Raw genomic sequence first — 19,295 nt, forward strand, 5'->3', positions numbered from 1 at the left:
AAAAGCTGCAAGTTACTTATTTGTCTGTAAAAAGATCAGCAAACTGTGACCTTGTTGGTCTGGATGGAACAAGCTCAGGTACCAGTAAAATTGTTTGGTGATTGTTATGTGAAGTGTGAAGTTTTAAACAGGAATAAATGTATACAATTCTTGTGAAAAGAGAGGAAAGCAATCAGCTGCTCAATTGAATCTGAAAGCTGATAACACGCTCTTACGGTAGCTGGTAACAAATTAATTGCTTGGGACATGAAGATGGATAACAGTGATTGGTGGTAGTGTTGCTGTGGTTCATTTTAATCAGAACGAGCAAAGATTGGGACTTACACAGTTCTGCAATCAGTATTTCACCGAGCTAATGAAACAGTCATTAAAACAGACAGTGTGTTTAGGTGCGTTGGGGGAGGTTTAAGTCTGAGAGGCACTGTTTCCTGAGCGCTGCTCTGATTAAAACACTTCCCAGCTTTTTGATCTTCTACTACATTATGAGCCTTAAAACTTAAATAGTATTAAAAAAAAAAAAAAGAAAAAAAAAAGAAAAAATGGAATCTGCAAGACAACAAACATACATGCATTGCAAATCCTCTTTTAAAAATATGCAATTCATTTTTTGGAGTGTTTTTTAATCTACTAGCTGTAAAATATTGAACCATTTTGCCTTTTTCCTCTTTATTAGAGCGGGCAGATTTCTTTCACACTAGAGATGGAATTGTTTACTTGTCTCTTTTTACAAACCACCCTAACTGATAGAAACAACAAATGTCATTGAAAAATAGTTTTGTCAAAGTCATAAATTTTTCCTCTAATTTGAATTCAACCTTAGGGCTGATGATTGTGTTAAATCCAAAATGAGATAAAAAGCAATTAGGAACTGCCACTTCAATTTCAAGTGTCCTTCCTAACTGTTTCTGTTTCCTTTCTTTTTCCCTTTTGTCTTTGCTTCAAAGTGAAGCAAAACTCACAATTTTACTTGATTTTGAGACCTGTTAAGCTACATTTGCTTCGCCTGTGTTTTTCTATTGAATTCTGAGTCCAGTTCGTATTTCAGAGCCAGCTCCTGGTGGTCTGGGAATTACAAATGCCTTGGCACTAGAACAAAAGAAAACTACTTGGTGAACTCTGGGAAATCTAAACTCTTTTTCATATTTCCAGTCCAGAGAGCAGCCCAGCTTATAAGCAGTTCCTTGAGATAGGGAGTTACAAAATTTAGTTTATGTGAAAATATAAACTGATTCATTACTTCTTTGTACCACACAGTGATTCTTTCTCTTCTTTTCCCTTTCCCATTCCTCACACGAGCATTAAAATAGGAATGGAAACCATTGGAAACCGAGTTCTGTGGAGAATGAATGGTTCACATATCTTTCAGAAAGGACTAATTATATAAAATAACCACTTGAAAATTCATTGGCTTATTTCCTTTACTTTGGGAAGTGCCCTCTGCATCTCTCAGGTTCTTTTAGGTAGCACGTAGTCACTGATGTTCTCTACTTTGAGTTGCATATAAGTCTCAGTCTCTCTTGACATTGTGATCCCTACCACAAGGTCTTTGTTATCTTCCCCATCCACCTAGAAGATCCTTTTTGGTCTTTCATTCGCTGGTTCTGACAGCAGAACTCAGTTTACCGGCCTTGCTGGTGGTTCCTTGCGTGATCCATCTTCCTTATTCCTCTTCTGCTAGCCTGCAAACTGCTGGGAGCACTCACCTGCACAGAGTTCCATGTCCGTGTTCTGAAAACAAAAATGGATTCTCCTTTCTGTAATTCCAGTAACAGGCCATCATTTGTTTAGCTTTCAAAAGAAGAAAAGAAAGAAATGGAGGGTTCACATCAGTCGGTCTGCATACCTTTAAACAAAAAAAAAAAGGCAGGAAAAAATAGACCAGAAACAACCTAAATGAAACCCAGCTAAGAAGAACCAGGTAGAACACAGGATCACCATGAAAACAACTGGAAAGAAAGAGCTGGATCCATCTCAGCACAGCAACTCCATGGGCTTTCTGAAGGACTTCTGTAGGTGAATTTCCATCACCTGAGTGACCTGCATGGGGGCCTGCACCATAATTTTCCTCACTGTTTACCTGGGTGGTAGGAGCACAATGTTGTGATCATCAGTGATTACATTGTTGACCCTTCTTGAGTTCTTACTTGTCTGCTCCAGAGTTCCTTTATGTCCTAGGTCCCATGGGGGAGGAGAGACAGCATGTTCTTATTTGTCAGCGAAACCGAAACCGCATATTCCTTCAAACTACAGTTGAAATTGCAAGTTTCTTTCTGTGTAGGAAAATGAAGTTGGTCATCTACTAATTTCAATGTAAAAATGAACAAGATCAATTCCATAGGTCTCTTCTGGTTGAAGAATAGGCAGTGTATCATCTTAGGAAGCTCTGTCTCACAGTGTCTAAGTTGATAGATACGTGGTAGACATGGAAATCTCCAAGAAGAGGTGAGCACAGACCACGACTTGCTTAGAGGACCACATGGTGAAATCTATACCATCCCGGGGAACAGCCTGCTTAGCAGAGGGAGGAATGGCTTGTATCCTTTATGAACATTAGCTCCAAGGCTTCTGCTTCAGAACTGAGAAAAGCAGCAAGGTTGATCAAACTGCTGTTTTATTTTGCAGAGGGCTGAAATGCAGCTGTTACCCTCAGCTAGCCAGATTAAAGGCTTTTGCTTCATTCTCTGGAATTCTTGCAATTGCAGAAGTTGCTCTTTTTTCAATTAGCAGCACTATTACTAAATGAGCAGCTGGTGGAAGAGCATTCACAGAGCTTTCACATAAAGCTTTCAAGTCTCTTACTGTTGGCTTAGTTAGGGCTTTCTTCATCACAAACATGAGCAGATTTATTGTCTTCGTCAAGGAGTGTGAACAAAAGTGATAGTGCTCACCAGGCACTTCGTTTTCTCAATTCTATTCAATTTTAATTGTAACTAGTGAAAAGGATGCTACATTTCTAGGTCGTTGTTCCAGAAGTGTTTTAAATAGAAGTACCCTCCAGCGCTGTTCAAAATGCAATCTAAATAATGCAAGATTGTTAGCAGAAAATACAACATTATTAAATAGCACCAAGTAATGGTCAACTATTCAAAGTCATTATTCTTGATTAGCCTGGATCATTATTATTGAGAACGTGACCAAATTTGCCATCATAGCACTCACAGTTTTTCAGGTAAGTTAAACAATCATTTCAGATTAATTACTGTTGATTATGCTCAGTCATACTCATACTTTGTGGATTTTAGGGCTGAAATTTTCTAAATATGTTTTGTTTTCTCCTTAAAAAAAGGCAGCCCTTTTCCAAAGCATGTACTTTGGGGAAGAGCTGACTTATGTTCCCTAAAGCATGAATAACCCTAAAGTTATGAAAAACTCAGCTCAAATTATGTGTCTATTTTAGTCCAGATAACTTTTTTTTCTCAAGTCAAATAGTGTAATTCATGTAGAAGGTGAGGATGAGGCTTTTCCATACTCTCTCACCTGAACCAGAGCATGGCATCAGACAAAGAGAACCCTTCCTCTCTAAGACAAGGAACAGAAAAAAGACCTGCTGGTTTTATTACATGAGTGTTTGTGTGATGTTTTGAAGAGAATGGAGTGGGACGGGGAAGTGTGCTGCAAATTCAGTATTTCCTGCGGTGTATTTCCATGTCGATGGCATTTGCTGTTCACGTGGACAGTGTGAAATCAGATAAAGGGCTGATAAAGGGCTGATCTGAAATTTGGAAGGTGACTTTATTGTTGTGACTTGTCCTGCACGCCAGGTGTCTCTTTGTGCTTCGGTTTCCCTCTTAGAAGTGAGAGGAGCAGCCGTGCCCAGCAGGGCAGATGGCCCCGAGGGGAGGCCTGCTGTCAGACACTGGGCTCGGGGGTTCTGCTGAATGCCCAGCTCTAACAGTGCTGAAAGATGGAGGTTTGAGAAGATTGCCTGTCAATGTGCCATGCAGGTACTGTCTTCTGCACATAGTGCTCACGGCATGCCTTTGACGAGATGCCGTTTGCCCAGTGTTCAGTCAGCGCTTGTTCAGTGGGAAACATAGAGCTGTAACGAAGAGCCCATAATAGACCTTTCTATTTTCTTCCCACCACAGGCTCACTTGACAGGGTGACGTGTTGTTCAAACGATGCCTGCAAAAAGATCTCTTTTGGAGCGTAGTGGATTTTTTAGTTTGTTTTATTCAGAAACATTGTCGTGAGTCTCATTGGAGGGAGCAGGCATCTAGTACCATTAGTGTCAAGGTCTGACTGACAGATCCCTTTCCAGGTGCATGGGGCAATTGTAGTCTGCTGTGCCATTGCCTCAGCTGAAGTTTGCAGCTGAGCTGTGATGGAAGAAGTGACAGCAAAGCAGTAATATCTTCTGCGAGAGCTCTCCTCAGCTCCCTTTGATGGGTGTAACCACCCAGCATGTCAGACTTACTCCGGGCTTTTTGGTTATGGTGTAGTCAATTAAGGTGACAAAATGATGTATGATGGGAGGAAGAGCCTCATTATATTGTCACTTGTACTCTGTAGTTGGCTTTTGAAGAACTCTGTTTGCCATCACACCTAATGAAGGCCAGAAGCTGACAGTGTGGCTTGTAACAATCCTGTGCAAAGTGCAAATTCTTTACAATAACCCCACCAGAAACTTCTTTTTTACTGTGCATCTGATAACTCTGTTAAAGATGTGAGTCTGAAGGAATTTATTTTAATCTTGTTTCCATTATTGTGAGGCACAGGAGTTGGTTGTTTATGTTTACTCTGACCTGATATTAAGAAAAACTGAGCTCAGAGAACTCACAAGCCACTTGCATAGATTTAACCCCTAGGGATCTTTTGTGAGGGAGCGGGCAATGGTTTTAGTTGTTAAGGGATTGCATTTTTCAGTATTAAAAGGCCAGAATGTGTCGGTGAAAGCACCCAGTCTGACCTTTTCCATGCCTGTGCTGGCTGGCTGTGCTTGGTGTGGGCTGCAGGGCTCAGTGAGGAGAGGCCTGGATTGCCCTTCTATATTCCAGCCCATGAGCTTTTTCTCCTCCCTGTCCACCCAAAGAGGAGGGAGAAAGTAGCTGGTTGGGGGTTGGCAGCAAGAGGTCAGCCCACCATGATACTGCACACTGGGGGATTTTGCACTGTAGCTCCTTCAGAGGGAGGAATTCTGTTTGATGTGATGTAACATCCAGAACCAGCTGCCTAACCCTTCTCAAATGTTAAGTGCTACATACTAGAGTGAAATCTGAAGGTGAGAGAGGAGGTGTGCTTGTGGCACGTATAGGGAATAAGAACAGTGAATAAGTGCATTCAAGGTTTGAGGTGGCACCAGTTTCCTGTGTTCACAGGCTTGGAAGGTGAAAGAGCTGCTGTGCTGGCAGCTCGTGTCAGCAAAATTTCTACAAGGTTCTTCATAGTAAGCCAGAAATGAACCTCCATGTCTTCTAGTAGTTCCTTTGTGCTGAAAATGCACAGTATGACAGCCACTGTTTGAATGTGTCACTGAAGTGTTTGTGAAGTGTTTGTGAAGATCAGTGCTTAACGAGGTGATGTGATGAAATATAGTATAAAAAAAAAAAAGAGAAAGAAGGAGTGAAGTAAATGACATCTTTCTGTCCCTGCAGAAACTCAACGTACTGCATGAAGGTGTCCATGTCCTTGACGGTAGCTGAGAATGAATCTGGGCTTTGCTACAACAGCAAGATCAGATATCTGGAAAAATCAGAAGTTACCAAAAGAAAGACAATCTCCTGTCCTGATATCGAGGATTACAAAACAGACAGTCAAGAGCCAGATGTTGTATGGTACAAGGTAACTCTTGCTGTGTCATTGGTATTGTAATGAAACTGTACCTAATGTCCACTGTTTCTAGTTTGAGGCTTAGAGATGGCCTTCTCTGAACCTGCAGTAGTTTCTCACTGGGTCTGGAGGATGCTCTCCCACTGTTACAGGAGCAATACTGAACTGCAGGCAAATTACCCAGCATAGCCATTGACCCACAAAAAGCAGCATTAATGAGGGTGTTCTATTCTGAAGGTTATGTGGTTTCTGTAACAGCAGAACAATATTCCCAAACCTGTGCCTCTTTACCAGTTTCCACCCTGATGGGTTGTCTCCATAGCTGATGCCACCCAATTAATTATTAGGAAGTCTGTAGGGTACCTTCATCAGGGCCTGTTAAGTTTTACCAAAGTCTGCTGGGTAATTTCACAGAGATACTTGTACTTTTGTGGAGGTTCACTGAGTAATTTTACATATGTTGGTTAATTTTAACTAAGATTTACTAGAAACCTGTACTACTCAGCAGGTAACTGTTCTGGCTGTGCCTTCTGCAGGGCTTTCAAGAATTGCCCAGAACTTTCAGCAGCAAATGCATACATGATGTGTTACTGTAGCTTCACAAAGAACAGGAGAATGACTAAAATGCAGGTTGCCATGCAGACCTTACTAAGGTCCTGGCAAATTTTACTCACTGACTGAATATGGACCAGGATTTGGTATTTGAAAAGCCCTCGGGTGTTACAGAACCATAGAATCACCAAGGTTGGAAAAGACCTTCAAGATCATCCAGTCCAGCCATCCACCTGTCACCATTATTTCCTCTGAAACATGGGACTGAACCATGTCCCTTACTTAACACATCAAAACATTTTGCTAAGGGAGCTGTAGGAAACAAAGGGGAGGAGTGAAGAGATGGGAGTCAGAGGGAAGAAGAAATAGTACTTGGTCAGGGGGAAGAGTTTGGTGAGATTGATGGGAAAGAATTTGGATTGCAGTGATAAAAGGGTGATGAGTTTTGGACAAACTTGGCAGAAAATACAGGAAGAAGTTAAATCCTAAATTTTGAGTGCTTGATTTGGCAACCTGAACAGCATTCTTTGAAGGTTGTTTCTTTTAATATGAAGTGTTATGTGCGGAGCTGCAGATTTTTTTTCTTCCTTTGTGGGATGGAGCAGAAAAGAGCAATTTTTGAAGTTGTCATCTACTTCTATTTTTTACAGAAATCTCACATGTTTGAGCTTATAGTAACAAAACATGCCATAACCCACTGTTAGTATAAACAAAATTTTTCTTTCAGCCACTGGAGCTATTTCTTTCAGCATATGGGTGGATATCTTCAGTGCTGTTCATGCATAAAATATTTGTGCTCAGTTGAATCTGAAATCTTGATAGAAAGAAGGTACCAAGGAGAAGCTGCTTCTTCTGCCATCCGAGAACAGGAGAGGAAGGGTGTTTGGTCCATATAGCCACACGTGTTGTCTGGGTTGCTCAGACAGGTTTTGTGCACCAGCTGACTGACAAGTCATCACCATGGTGAAATTGATGTGAATTGATATGGTTGGCTGCTAAGAGGCAATTGAGGTCAACAGCCTTTAGTCTGGCTTGATAATGTAAAGAGACATTAATGGAATAACCTACTACATACAACTCCTTATTCATAATTAACAATAAGGTGCTATCACTTCAGTTCTTGGATAATGCTTATATTATCTGGACCTGGGTCAGGAAGCTCAGTAATGTAAAATGTCAGTATTAATGTCATGTAGAAAGTTATGTCAGGTTATTGCTTGAGACACATTTCTGCAACAGCATTTTGAAAAAACATTCTGGATGGTGCTATTAGTAGAAGTCTGCCTGGACTTTTAGACACAGGAACCACTAAAGCCCCTAAAAACTGTGATCTGGAACTTAAGATCATACTATGCAGTAAGTGTGTCCCTTCTCCCCAAAGTGATATTCCAGTATTAAGCATGACCCTCATCTTCTAAAGACGGCATCTGTTTCCAGACGTCTTACAGCAGGTCTTCAGCTTATCACCTTCTGACTTTGTGATTGAATTTCACATGTAGATGAAGGTGTTATTGGCCGTCTTCCCATGTAAATCTGCTGCAGAGTCGTTGGAAGGGAATTGCTTTCCATTATGCTGAACTGTTTAGAGAAGATTTTCCAGGGGAGATTGTAAGTTGTCCAAAATAGAATAGAATAGGAGTATATATGAGGAAGTTCTGAGGTTTCCTCCTTTGTAGTTACCTGAAAATTAAATTCTATGTGAATTTCTCTCCTTGTGGAGGGAAGCCGTCAGTCCCTGGTAGTTGGGGAATTTGGATTGTGACTGGTGAGCCACTATCAGCAAAGACAGTAATGCTACAGCTCATGGTTTGCAGGGCTCTCTTGCCTTCCAGAAGCCTTCTCTGTATGGAGAGATTAATGAATCTGAGCCAATAATTGCATCAATTTAGAGGGAGTTAACTGTAATTTAAATACGTTCTTAAAATAATTATGCTTGAATAGATTTCCACATACACACCCAGTGAGGAATGATAAAACATTTGCTATCAGGGCTTGTTTTAACAGTAGTTTGAACTTCGCTTCTGGCTGTGAAATATTTCTTTGGAGAGATTTCCACAGTTAGTGCCACTGATACACACACTGCTCCCTTACACTCATTAGAACTGTTTTGACAAGCAGTATAAGCATGTTGTTTTTAAACAGATGTGTGCATGAAGGCATGATTGAATCAGTGGGTTTTAACAGTAAGAACAGTTTCAGGAAAAAAAAATCAGCTAGCAAATAAAAAATGCATTTTTTTAGTTTCTTCACCTGTGTACTTTTAAAAATAAAGATACAGAACATAAAACTGGTAACATATTTATGACAGGGCCTTCCAGTGCTGCTCTGCAAGGATGCATGTTTGAAATACATGTGCTGTGTGTATTCCTGGAATTGTATTCCTCCTAAATTAGGGTTGAACAGAGTTCTTTGCCCATCAGTGTTCAGATTCAGTCACTCCAGGTAGGTGGCTGATGCAGCTCCATTCTGCTTTGTAAATGGGTCTAAAAGCTGTAGATCAGAAGGGGTCTGAGGGCATTTTCCTGCTCAGATCTGTTTCCCACATAAACCTCAAACCGTATCAATGTCATGCAGCAACAAAAATAAGCTCTGATTTTTAGCACAGTAGACAGGATCCGGGTTCAGATCATGCCGTTCAGTGCTGTTAACTACAGGTCCCATGCAAGGCAATGTTAGGGACTTTGCAGAACACTAGATAGCAGGAAAGCTGAGACCTGTAGTGGGATTGCATGGTTTAGGTATTCTTTATTTGACTATACTGTAACTGAATTTGACCTGTTAGAGATAAGGATAAAGGTCTTGGTGCCTCCAGATGCAAGGCCAGAAGCTCACAGTCTCGCTTTTCAAACCTGTTATTCTCCTTTAACTTACAGTCTGACATTGAGGATTTGGAGCATATATGGAGTCTCAGGAGGAAAAAAAAAAAAAAAAGGATATTTATGTCATTTTGATCTTTTTCTGTCATACAGTAGATTTGCACGTCACTGCGTTTCCTTGTTTGTTTCCTTAAAAGAAAGCTTTGTTCTGCTTTGTTTGCTGTGTGTCTGACAACGCTGCAACAGAAAGTGGGACGTAGATGTGGGCTGTTGGGGTGAATCTCTGAGACTGTGAGGCTGCTGGAAGTGCAGAGCCTGCTGCTGGTGGTATTGCAAGGTTGTTAGTTGTGCTTTGAGAGCTTGTTCTGTGTTGCCTGCTCGAGAGAGAGGAAATAAATGGCATTAAAGGTACTTGGGTCCTAGTTGTGTTGCTTTGTGTACTCTGGGCAGCAGAATGAACCAGTGTGTTTCAGAGAACTTTAAAGCATGGTTTTGTTCACAGGTGGTACATTCTCGATGCTAAAGCTACTAAGAAGGAATAAACATATACTCTGAAGGTACCATTTTGAAATGATTAGATTGTGCCCATACATTTGGTTCAGAGCATTCCAAGAGGTATTCAGTCGTGAGTACCATGATGGTGGATGGGAACAGATCTGGCTGCAAGGATCATAGTATATTAGGAAGGGGAAAGCTGGGTGTCTTGCACGCTCTGCAGAAGGACTCAAATACTGCAGCAGGACCACAATGCATGGCAATGAACCTAAACTAAGGTCTGGCTGGGAAAGTCGGTGAAAATTGCAGACTGTCAGTACCATATACACCATGAGATGACGCACTTGGGGGTGATGCTGCAAAGAACCCAGTTACAGGAAAAGGCTGAATCAGAGCTCACACCTCATTAGATGCGAGAGAAACCAGCGAGGGGACACAGGGACCAGAAGGAAACCGGGTTTCTTGAATTATCTTGCTCACAAAACTGCTGCTGTTCTTCCTTTTTCTTCTGTTGGTAAATGAGGCTGTGACTGCATGAAGTTTGTCTCCAGGCTGACTCTTAACAGATGTTGCCTATTCTCCCTTCAAACAGAGATGTATTTTAATGGTCCATCTTAAAATAAATGTGTTGGCAGTTGTTCGTCGCGAAATGAGAAGATACTTAACCATTGCTTCGGAGCATCAGATATTAAACATGGCACATGTGATACAGTGGGAATTACTGAACTTTAAAAGCATTTCTGTTTAATTTCTGTCTTCAAATTAATTCCAGTTTCAGATCTCTATGCCTTCTGAAATTATATTCAAATTTGAATTGCAAAATATGCTGAGATGGTTGTTTACATATGTATATAATACTGAAAATCTGATCAAACAACACAGTCCTATGTCATACAAGCTGGGTAATTTTAGCAATGAATTTTTATTCCACAGGAATGTAAGCCAAAAATGTGGAGAAGCATTGTAATTCAGAAGGGAAATACACTGCTAATACAAGAGGTCCAGGAGGAAGATGGAGGAAATTATACCTGTGAACTGAAGTTTGAAGGCAAGCTTATACGAAGAACGGTTGAGCTGAAGGTTACTGGTAAGAACCTTTGTTTTGTGGCTATTAAAAAAAAAAAGAAAAAGTTTTATAATAAATGAAAGCAATATTCACATGTTGGTGGATATTTGGTAGAAGAAATTCCAAACCAAATCTCAGTAACCACGCAGTTTCAGACTAGGGGAAATTTAGGTCCAGACTTACAGAACTTCACAGAAGATTGCTCCTACTTTTTGTTCCGTGCAAAACCTGGAGATTCAAATTATAAGATGAAAGACAGACATCAGCTCACTCCATATGCTGGAGAAAGTTCCAATTCCAGTTGCATCTTTAATATTAACATAGAGGAGAGGTTAAGTGAAGCTATCTGAAGAAACTTCTGGTGAGGTTTGTCTGGAATTAAACACAGCCAAAAGAGATGTCTTGAGTCATGAATTTATTGTTCCATATTTTTTGTCTTTGGCTTAATTTATGATGGTCAGCTCCTTTAGTTTTTCCTCTAGGTTTTCTTTACTGCAGAGTGTGGCACAAGCTATTCCTAGGCTGAAAGTAGGAACACTGGACTGTAGGAGGAAAGGAACATGCTTATCAGGGGGATCCTGCATTTTGTTTCTGAGTCCATGTAATAGTCTACTTAATGGAATGGGACATTTCCATTTCTTTTGGTGCGGTATCAAAATTGAATGTATTGCCTATCCGTATATTCCTGATTCCTTTCCATGCCGCTGTGCAGTATGACATCTATAATTATTATTTGTCTTTGGCATCTGTGGAACATTGCAAGTATCTGAAAATAACTGTTTTTTTTCCCAACCTTTTGCACACAACTATACAAACAAATGGTTGGTTTTTTTTGTTTTCTTGTCTGTTGTCTGACATACAGCTTAAAATGCAGTCCTACATAAAGCAGTGACAAATAGAAATCTACTCTTTGGTATCAAACTGAACTAATCAGTATGGTATTTCTTATGTGTTCTTGAAATACAGTTCTTCCCTCTATTTTGAATGAAATCCATTTTTCTTTTCTTATCACTGTTCCCTGTTTTAAATGAGTTATTTTCCCTATATGCCACACTCATATATCATGTGATTCTTTATTGTCCATTTTTGACTGTGGACAGATCTCTGAAATATTGATTTGACCTACCTGACCCCAGGCCTGTCAGATGAAGATATAATACCTACCTTGTGGATAGCTGCTATCCTAGGTAGCGTGCTGGTCTTCAACCAGAATATGAACTAAGTTTGACAAAGTGAAAATGAGATGCATCTAATTCAATTCCAGATGATGGATATTCTTTAAATAACAGCTTGCTCTGCCTCTCATCATGACCTTGCAAGAAGTGATGTGTTCTCTCCATTACATGAACAATGTGTTATGTTAATACTTCACAATTTAATGACTTTGTCCTAAAATAACTGTAGTATGTGTTAAAGTTTTTCATTCTATTAAGAAGATGTTATGATATGGATTATTTAAATTGTAAATATGACATATGCAAACGTTTTCTCTGCTTTGCATGATGCTTGAGAACCAGGAGATTGTTCCCTTGCAATTTGGTGTGGAATTCACATTAAATTAAATTTCCCCTCATTCATAAAGGCACGTGTGTTTATGTGTTACGTCCTCATCATTACAACCACAGCAGCAGAGTAGAAATCATCTCTATGTTTAGAAAAGATAGGCAATTTTTAACCAAACACTTCTTCCTGATTTAAGTGTTTGGGAGACATGGTTCATGTTGTGTGTTTGCCAGTTGAATCTCTCATTGTATGTGGAATAGGCTAGGAAGTTTATGTAAGTGATGATCTGTATATACTGATAAGAGCTAGATGTAACACACAGGACTGTGTGAGCATGTTATCATAAAGCTTGGTGCTTTGTAAAGTTTCTTTATCTTGTTTCTGGTCTGTGAATGCTTTATGCAGGTGGTTTTATCTTACCGGGGGAACAGGGTGTGAAAGCAAACTGCAGAGGGTCACTGGAGTGGTGCTGGTCAGGTCAGCTGGAGGGTCCTGAGGCAGGGAGATCACAGGCTGAGAGCAGGTGCATGGCATGACCAGGGACTTGTTTGAACAATATGGCTAAAGATTTTTCTTACGTTTAAACAGAATTTATCATATAGCAGCTTGTTGCCTGTTCCTTCTTATTCCTTCACCAGGCATCTCTGAGATGGTTGGACGGAGTCTGCTTCCACCTTCTCTGCACCTTCCCACAGGTGTTTCTGCTCATGGATCAGTTTTCCCCGAGCCTTCTCTCTTGCAGGTGTACCCACCTCACATCTTTCAGCCTCTTCTTGTATGATAGATGCTCCAGTTCCTTAATCATGTTTGCAGTCCTTCACTGAACTTGTTCCATTATGTCCATGTCTGTCTTGTACTGGAATCAATGGTGCACTGGGCCCCATTATTTGCCCGTTTGAAAACTGAGTTCTCATCAAAATACATGGCTGTACCTGGAGGAGCTGGGGTGGAACCAGAGCTCAGGCTGCTGAACCTGCTGCTCTGTGTAAATCACTGTTCATAAATACTGCTGAAGGCTTACCAGCAAAGCCCTGGTAGAATTATCTCTGCTAGTTCGCAATGCAGATGTGGAGAAAAGGGTCTTGCCTGCTAATTTCAGAGGCTCTTTCCTCTTCAGGGACTTTCTAATGCTTTTTCTATTGCAGTTAATTATTAACATGCCCGAATTGGCATTTGTAAAAGCACAGCTGCCTGAGTTTCACTAACAGTATGGATTTTGAACAGCAAGATGCTGTTAGCCATTGCCAGCAGCCATGGTAACCTAAAATTGTTATTGAAGAGTAATTCTGACAGTGAAACAGGCAACCCTGCAACTCTCTCAAGCAAGGGAGCAGTTCTGCCATGTATAGAGAGGAGCTTGGGTTCATTTCCCTGTGGCTTTTCAGGTGTTCTCTAAAACATACACTACTTGAAATAAGAAAGTTAAGTTAATGGAGATATATATAACGTCAGTCCTCTCTGCCTGCAAGCGTGTTGCAAGTGTCTGCTTTTGTGGGAAGTATGTGTAGACAAGTGATAGAAGATGATCTCATGCGTTCTTTTCCTTGTGTTGCCAGAGCTGCCATGTTTGTACTCTTCAGGAGAGTATCTTTCAGTGTCCAAAGGGAAAAACATAGGAAGAAATAGCAAAACTTGTATAGGGTATGTATACTATGTTCAGCTGTTGGAACTGGTTGAAGGTTGCATCTAATGAAACTAAAAGATCCAGAAAATAATTCATAGGTCATATAAAGATTCAAGGCTCTTTATGCAACAGATAGGACCTGCTAGTCTTTGGAAAACAGTTGCTGCTCACTTTCAGGCAGACTTTGGTTGCTGTGTTCTGCAGGAGAATGGACACGTCTTCTGTTTGCTGAAGTCTCCCAGTAACCATCAGCAAGGGCTCCTGCTGGCCCTGTAAAGTTGGCCTGAGCAAAGAATGACTGTTTATTTGGTATTCATGCTATGTTGCTTAAGCATTTATGTTAAATAGAGTCTGCCAGGTGATGCTTTGAATTAGAAGCAAACCTCTACACCTCTGTGATTCAACCGTTATTTAAGCAAGCTTCCAGGGAAGACATCGGAGTTATGAAAAGGTGCTGCCTTACCTTCCTGTACCAAAGTGAGGGAGCTGTTGGAGTGGCTGTCAGGGAGGGAGCTGCAAGGACAGCGTGTGCCAATCCTTGGGAACTATTTTCCTCAGCTCCAGTGTTGCCTTTTTGTTTTTACAGGCCGAAATGGAAGATCTCAGTGGCTCAGTTAGAGTTCTTACTCTTGGTTGGTAAGAAAACTGTGACACAGTTCAGGAGAAAAAGCTCACTGGTCTTGTAGATGAAAACTGAAACCCAACAACATAATGTCTGGCTATTTAGAAAGAGAAGAGAAAGGATGGAGAGTTGTAATAGTAGAGAAAAAGGAGCATAAATCAAAAAAGGAAAATGTCATTTATAGAATGGAGTACTGGGCATAGCTACCAGTGTTCTTGTGTGGGTTTGATGGTTTGAGGTATGGGAGACAATGATAGCGTCCTTTGGGGTTGCAAAGAAAAGGCTTGCAGCCTAAAATACATCTGAAAAATATTTAGAGACAAAGTATTTATGGAGAGAAAATCTTGAGCTCCAATACAGTGCTAACAAGCAATGGCTGCATCTTGCTGTTTGGGTGCATTTAGGAATAATAGATTGTCAACAAAACAGCTTTTTCATCGCTCGTTATTCATGGTTTTGCTGTACTGTGCAGACAGATGTGAAACAAGTCTTGTCAGCCTTTTTCTCTGAATAAACATGACAACAGCACTATCGCTTAGTAAGTAACATGTAACTTCAGTCTGTTTAAATATATATATATATATACTTCTTCACTTTACTTTTTGGTATTTCTGTTGTGAGTTTAGCACCTGTGACCCAGGGCTATCAGAACCTGAGAAGTGAATAAAATGTCTGTCTCTACTGAGAGAGTAAATTAGAGCATGTCCAAATTGGGAAGAAAAAAAACCAAACACACACAAAAACAAAAGCATAGTGATATGAAGATAATAATACCAAAACTTCTAATTTTTTTAATGAAGCTCCAGATAGTTGATAATATTGGATACATTATCTTAACACCTGTTAGTATTTCCAAATGCCAGCATTTATTAAGGAACAATTAAATTATTTTACTGTTATTAATACTGCTACTGAAAACCTGAAGAAGTCATGTTGTGTTTGAAAGGCAATTTAGCAACCTCCTGCCTTCTCTGGGCCAGCCAGCCCCTTCTGTCTGACAGATAAGAATGTTCTGATAGCTTTTGGGAAATACACCTGTTATGTTTGCCTGTTGCTTCAGCGCCTTTTTGTGTTTTGGAACACTAGTCTGTGAGGAGACGGGCCTATAAGAGATGTAAGTGGATGCAAGCAGGAGGCCAGGGAAAGGCTGGTCCTCGTGAGCAAAGAGCCAGCCCCAGTTCCTTGGACAACCCAGAACCCCCCTGGCAGGTGAGGCTGTCTGGCAGAGCCATGCTTTTCCATGGACAACTGTATTGGTGGAAGAGTTTGCCTTGATATGATTTGTGAAGTCTTGCTTGACAGCAGAAGGTGGCTGTCTGCACAATTTCACAAAGTGCCAGTGATGGATTGGCCTGACGTGCAGGAATTACTGAACCATTCTGTCCAGCAGACCTCTGAGTTGCTTTTGAGCCCTACTCTATCTTCATCTCCATCATTTTCTTCTTACAAACTACTAAAATGTCTGGCTGTTCTAAAAATGCTAAAAGTCATTTATACGGCAATATTTGTTTTGACTGTCCTAAATGACAAATTATTCCACCTGGCTTCATGAATTGAATGATTCTGCCTGAGTTCGCTCTTTGCTCATAGTTTTTCAATTAAATTCTTTCCAATCTCATTGCACTGCCCAATTTTCAAATTTTGCCTGCTGCTGTTGCTAGATTTTTTAGTGTGTTTGGGACCATTCAGCACGAGCTATTGATGGTGATTTTCTATGGTTAAAGAAAGGGGTGAACTGGATATAAGGATGCCAGCAATTGGTTATACTCTCCATCTGCACCATGGGCAGAGAGAAGCTACCAGAGAAAATGATGGTACCCAAAAAGTACATCCAGTGTTCTGTGCTAGTTCCTCCTGTGCGTTTTCAGCCCTGTGTGAACTGGGCTATTTCACAGCCTTTGTGGCAGAAGATAATGGCACATTGACAGGAACCAATGGGTGCTGATCAGTGGCAAACTTAAACCTGTGGCAATCTGTGTGTGCACCCTAAGCCTTAACACTTCACAGCAGAGAAACTATTGTATATAATCAACGTAATCACAGAAATGATGTGTTGGTTGACAACATTTTTGGCTGCTGTTGGTTTGCGGAGAAGGCGTAGGAAGAAAATAATAATAAAGTAAGTTAAAAGTTTGTTTGAACTGAAATATCATTTTTGGAGTTCCACCTTTATTAAGGGATTTACTTTTGTGATGTAAAATGTGAGTATTATTATTTGCTTAAAAAACCATGTCATTATGATTCTATTCCAGTAGCATTCTCTTTTATCACAAGCAGTTCAGCAAATCTGCCATGAATTATGAAATGCCTCGGTGTTGCTTAAGTAGTTACTTAGCCGAAAAAAAACCACCCAGTTTAGCTCTAAAAGGTCACTGAGCTCTGAATATCGTTGTGCAGGTGGGAACTGAATATACATAAAAGCAGGGGCAACATAAGACACAGGTTAAAAAAGTAGGTAGCTAAGGAGTAAAAGTGCATAAACTGAACATATTCAGCAGAGTTTCTTGAAGAAAAGGAACAGTACTAAGGATGGGCCTGTTGCACAAAGCTCTGGTCTGCAGGGATTTCTAAGTTAACTCGGAAGGAGCTTTTCAACAGAGCCAGGTAATACATTTGTACTGCTTTTGGGATCCAAAGAAACTCTGACATCTCTGCCTGGCACCGCGCTGTGCAGGGAGCGCAGAGCCTCCAGCTCCTGCAGGAGGGGGATGCACCATCACCTTCCTCTTGTCACTTCGTGGTCTGTGCTCCAGAGCCTTTTTTCTGGGCGTGGGATGAAATAACAGTTTTTAACACCATTTTGTCATCAGTTGAATAAGATGTTAGTGTGCTAAATACAGCCCTGCATGGAAATAACATCTATTTCTCTTTAATAACTTAAATAACAAATCTTGCAAGATTTTATACTTTTAATGTTGTTTTGTCACGTGGCTTTTTATTTGTGTATGTAATTTTTAGTAATACATACAGCTGGTATTGTATATTACTGGAGACCTTTGTAGAATCATAGAATCACAGAATGGCCTGGGTTGAAAAGGACCACAATGATCACGTAGTTTAAACCCCCTGTTCTGTGCAGGGTCACCAACCAGCAGACCAGGCTGCCCACAGCCACATCCAGCCTGGCCTTGAATGCCTGCAGGGATTTCAGGGATTTCATTCCTGAAGTTAAATATTTTGATAGTTCCTGTCCAGAAAATGTTTGGAATTAATAACTCACAGGGAATCTCTCTTGAAATGACAGGATTTTCACCAAATGCAGGTTCTAGTTACTAACAGCACTGCGCATCTCACCTAGTCCCTGGGATCCAGGAGATGCTTGGAGTGCAGAGCTGTTTTCATGGCTGTTTTGGGGCACTGGTACTGCTGAGAGATGCTGGCACCTCTCTCTTGTCTTGATCTTTTCAAACATAGATCAGAATACCAGTTGTCTCAAAGTAGAAAATTTTTCAAGGAGAGCCTTCAGCGAGCCTGTGAATTTACCTGATGGAGTGAAAGCTCTTCAAAGCAAAGTGTGGTGACATGTATGGTGGGAATTATCCTGGCCTTGGAGTTTGCTCCCATACTCACATGGCCAGTGCTGACTGGGATGCAACACTGCGTTTGAAGCTGTTTGCCTTGTCCTGGAAACAGCTGCTCCTTCCAGAGAGCTGCTTTTTCAGCTCCAGATCTCCAGTTAAAATACCTCCCTCGCTGAAGGTTCTCCAGAACCCTGTAAGACATCTAAAATGGTGTTGAGGGTTCTGCAGCTGTTGGACCCAGCAGCGTGCCTTTCCTTCTTTCCCTTGTCTTCTGACTTGACAGCTTTACCCTTTCTTCCCCTCTATGAACAATGTTCAGTGCACTCTTGGTACCTGGCAGCCCTCTCTGCTCTTAGCCAAAGGCTCCTGTGTCCGTTGTGTCCCACACGAGTCTCCATCTGGAGTTCTTTCTTGGCACGAAATGTTCTGCTTCCAGATGAAGGCCCAACTTGCCCAGCTTCTGCCCTTCAGAAATTCACAGGGAGCTGCTCGAGTGCAATCTGACCATTGTCCCTTTTTATGTAAGAACCCAATTTTGTACTTAACAAGGTATTTTTATTTTTATGCCCTAACTCCCTCCCTTACTCCGTAATATGGACAGCAAATGACTGCACAGAAGGTGCCCACAGTAAGTGGGGGATGGATGTTTGCACCCTGTTTCCTTGGCATCTCAGGCTGCAGGGGCTGTGGGGAGGAGGGGACTTCCTGTGGGTTCCTGAGGTCTGCCTGCACTCTGCAGTGGGCTTCAGCTACCATCTCCAAAGTGTCACAAGCTAAGATATTGTGATTAAACAACCAAAATTGGTTAGCTCAAAATAAATTAGGCATTTTCAGATATTCATCAAACATGGCTTAAGCAGTTGCAGCGGATAAGAAGCTATTGAGATAATCACAGTTGTTCCTATTGTCTTTTAAGTTCATAGTGTTAAATCATGCAGTGGGCCAGTGGACTGTGCTTAGAGTGGTAAAGGCTGCAAGGCCTTCTATCTTTCTTCAAAACGAATTTTAATGTTATTTTGTTTCAGGACTTTTAATAATATTTTAGTTCAAAATAGAGAATAAAGGGAAAAAATATCAAGAATAAACTATTGCTGGGGAGGGCAGTATTTACAGGAGCAAAAAGGGAAGAGAAAAGCATCTTGCTTGTAGCTGTAGTTCTGTGAAAAGGCTCATAGAATCACAGAATCATAGAATCATAGAATGGCCTGGGTTGGAATGGACCTCAGAGATCTTTTAGTTCTAACGCCCTGCTGTGAGCAGGGTTGCTGACAGCCAAGGTACCTTCTTTTAATTTTGAGAAGAGATCTGAAAGTGAACAAGTTATATT

The 19,295-nt window shown here is 40.9% G+C and overlaps 1 protein-coding gene across 9 annotated transcripts in view; it reads left to right on the forward strand.

Annotated features, from left to right (window-relative positions):
• The window catches only part of IL1RAPL2 (interleukin 1 receptor accessory protein like 2), a 335,478-nt gene that overhangs the window by 178,195 nt on the left and 137,988 nt on the right, over positions 1–19,295 (forward strand). For all 9 annotated transcript variants that reach the window (XM_048959238.1, XM_048959240.1, XM_048959237.1 and 6 more), the window contains 2 exons: positions 5,595–5,781; positions 10,566–10,719. In XM_048959238.1, coding sequence (XP_048815195.1) covers positions 5,595–5,781; positions 10,566–10,719 — 341 coding nt within the window. The remainder of the gene's footprint in view (positions 1–5,594; positions 5,782–10,565; positions 10,720–19,295) is intronic.

Source organism: Lagopus muta, chromosome 13 (genome assembly GCF_023343835.1).
Source record: "Lagopus muta isolate bLagMut1 chromosome 13, bLagMut1 primary, whole genome shotgun sequence".
NCBI classification, from domain to species: Eukaryota; Metazoa; Chordata; class Aves; order Galliformes; family Phasianidae; genus Lagopus; species Lagopus muta.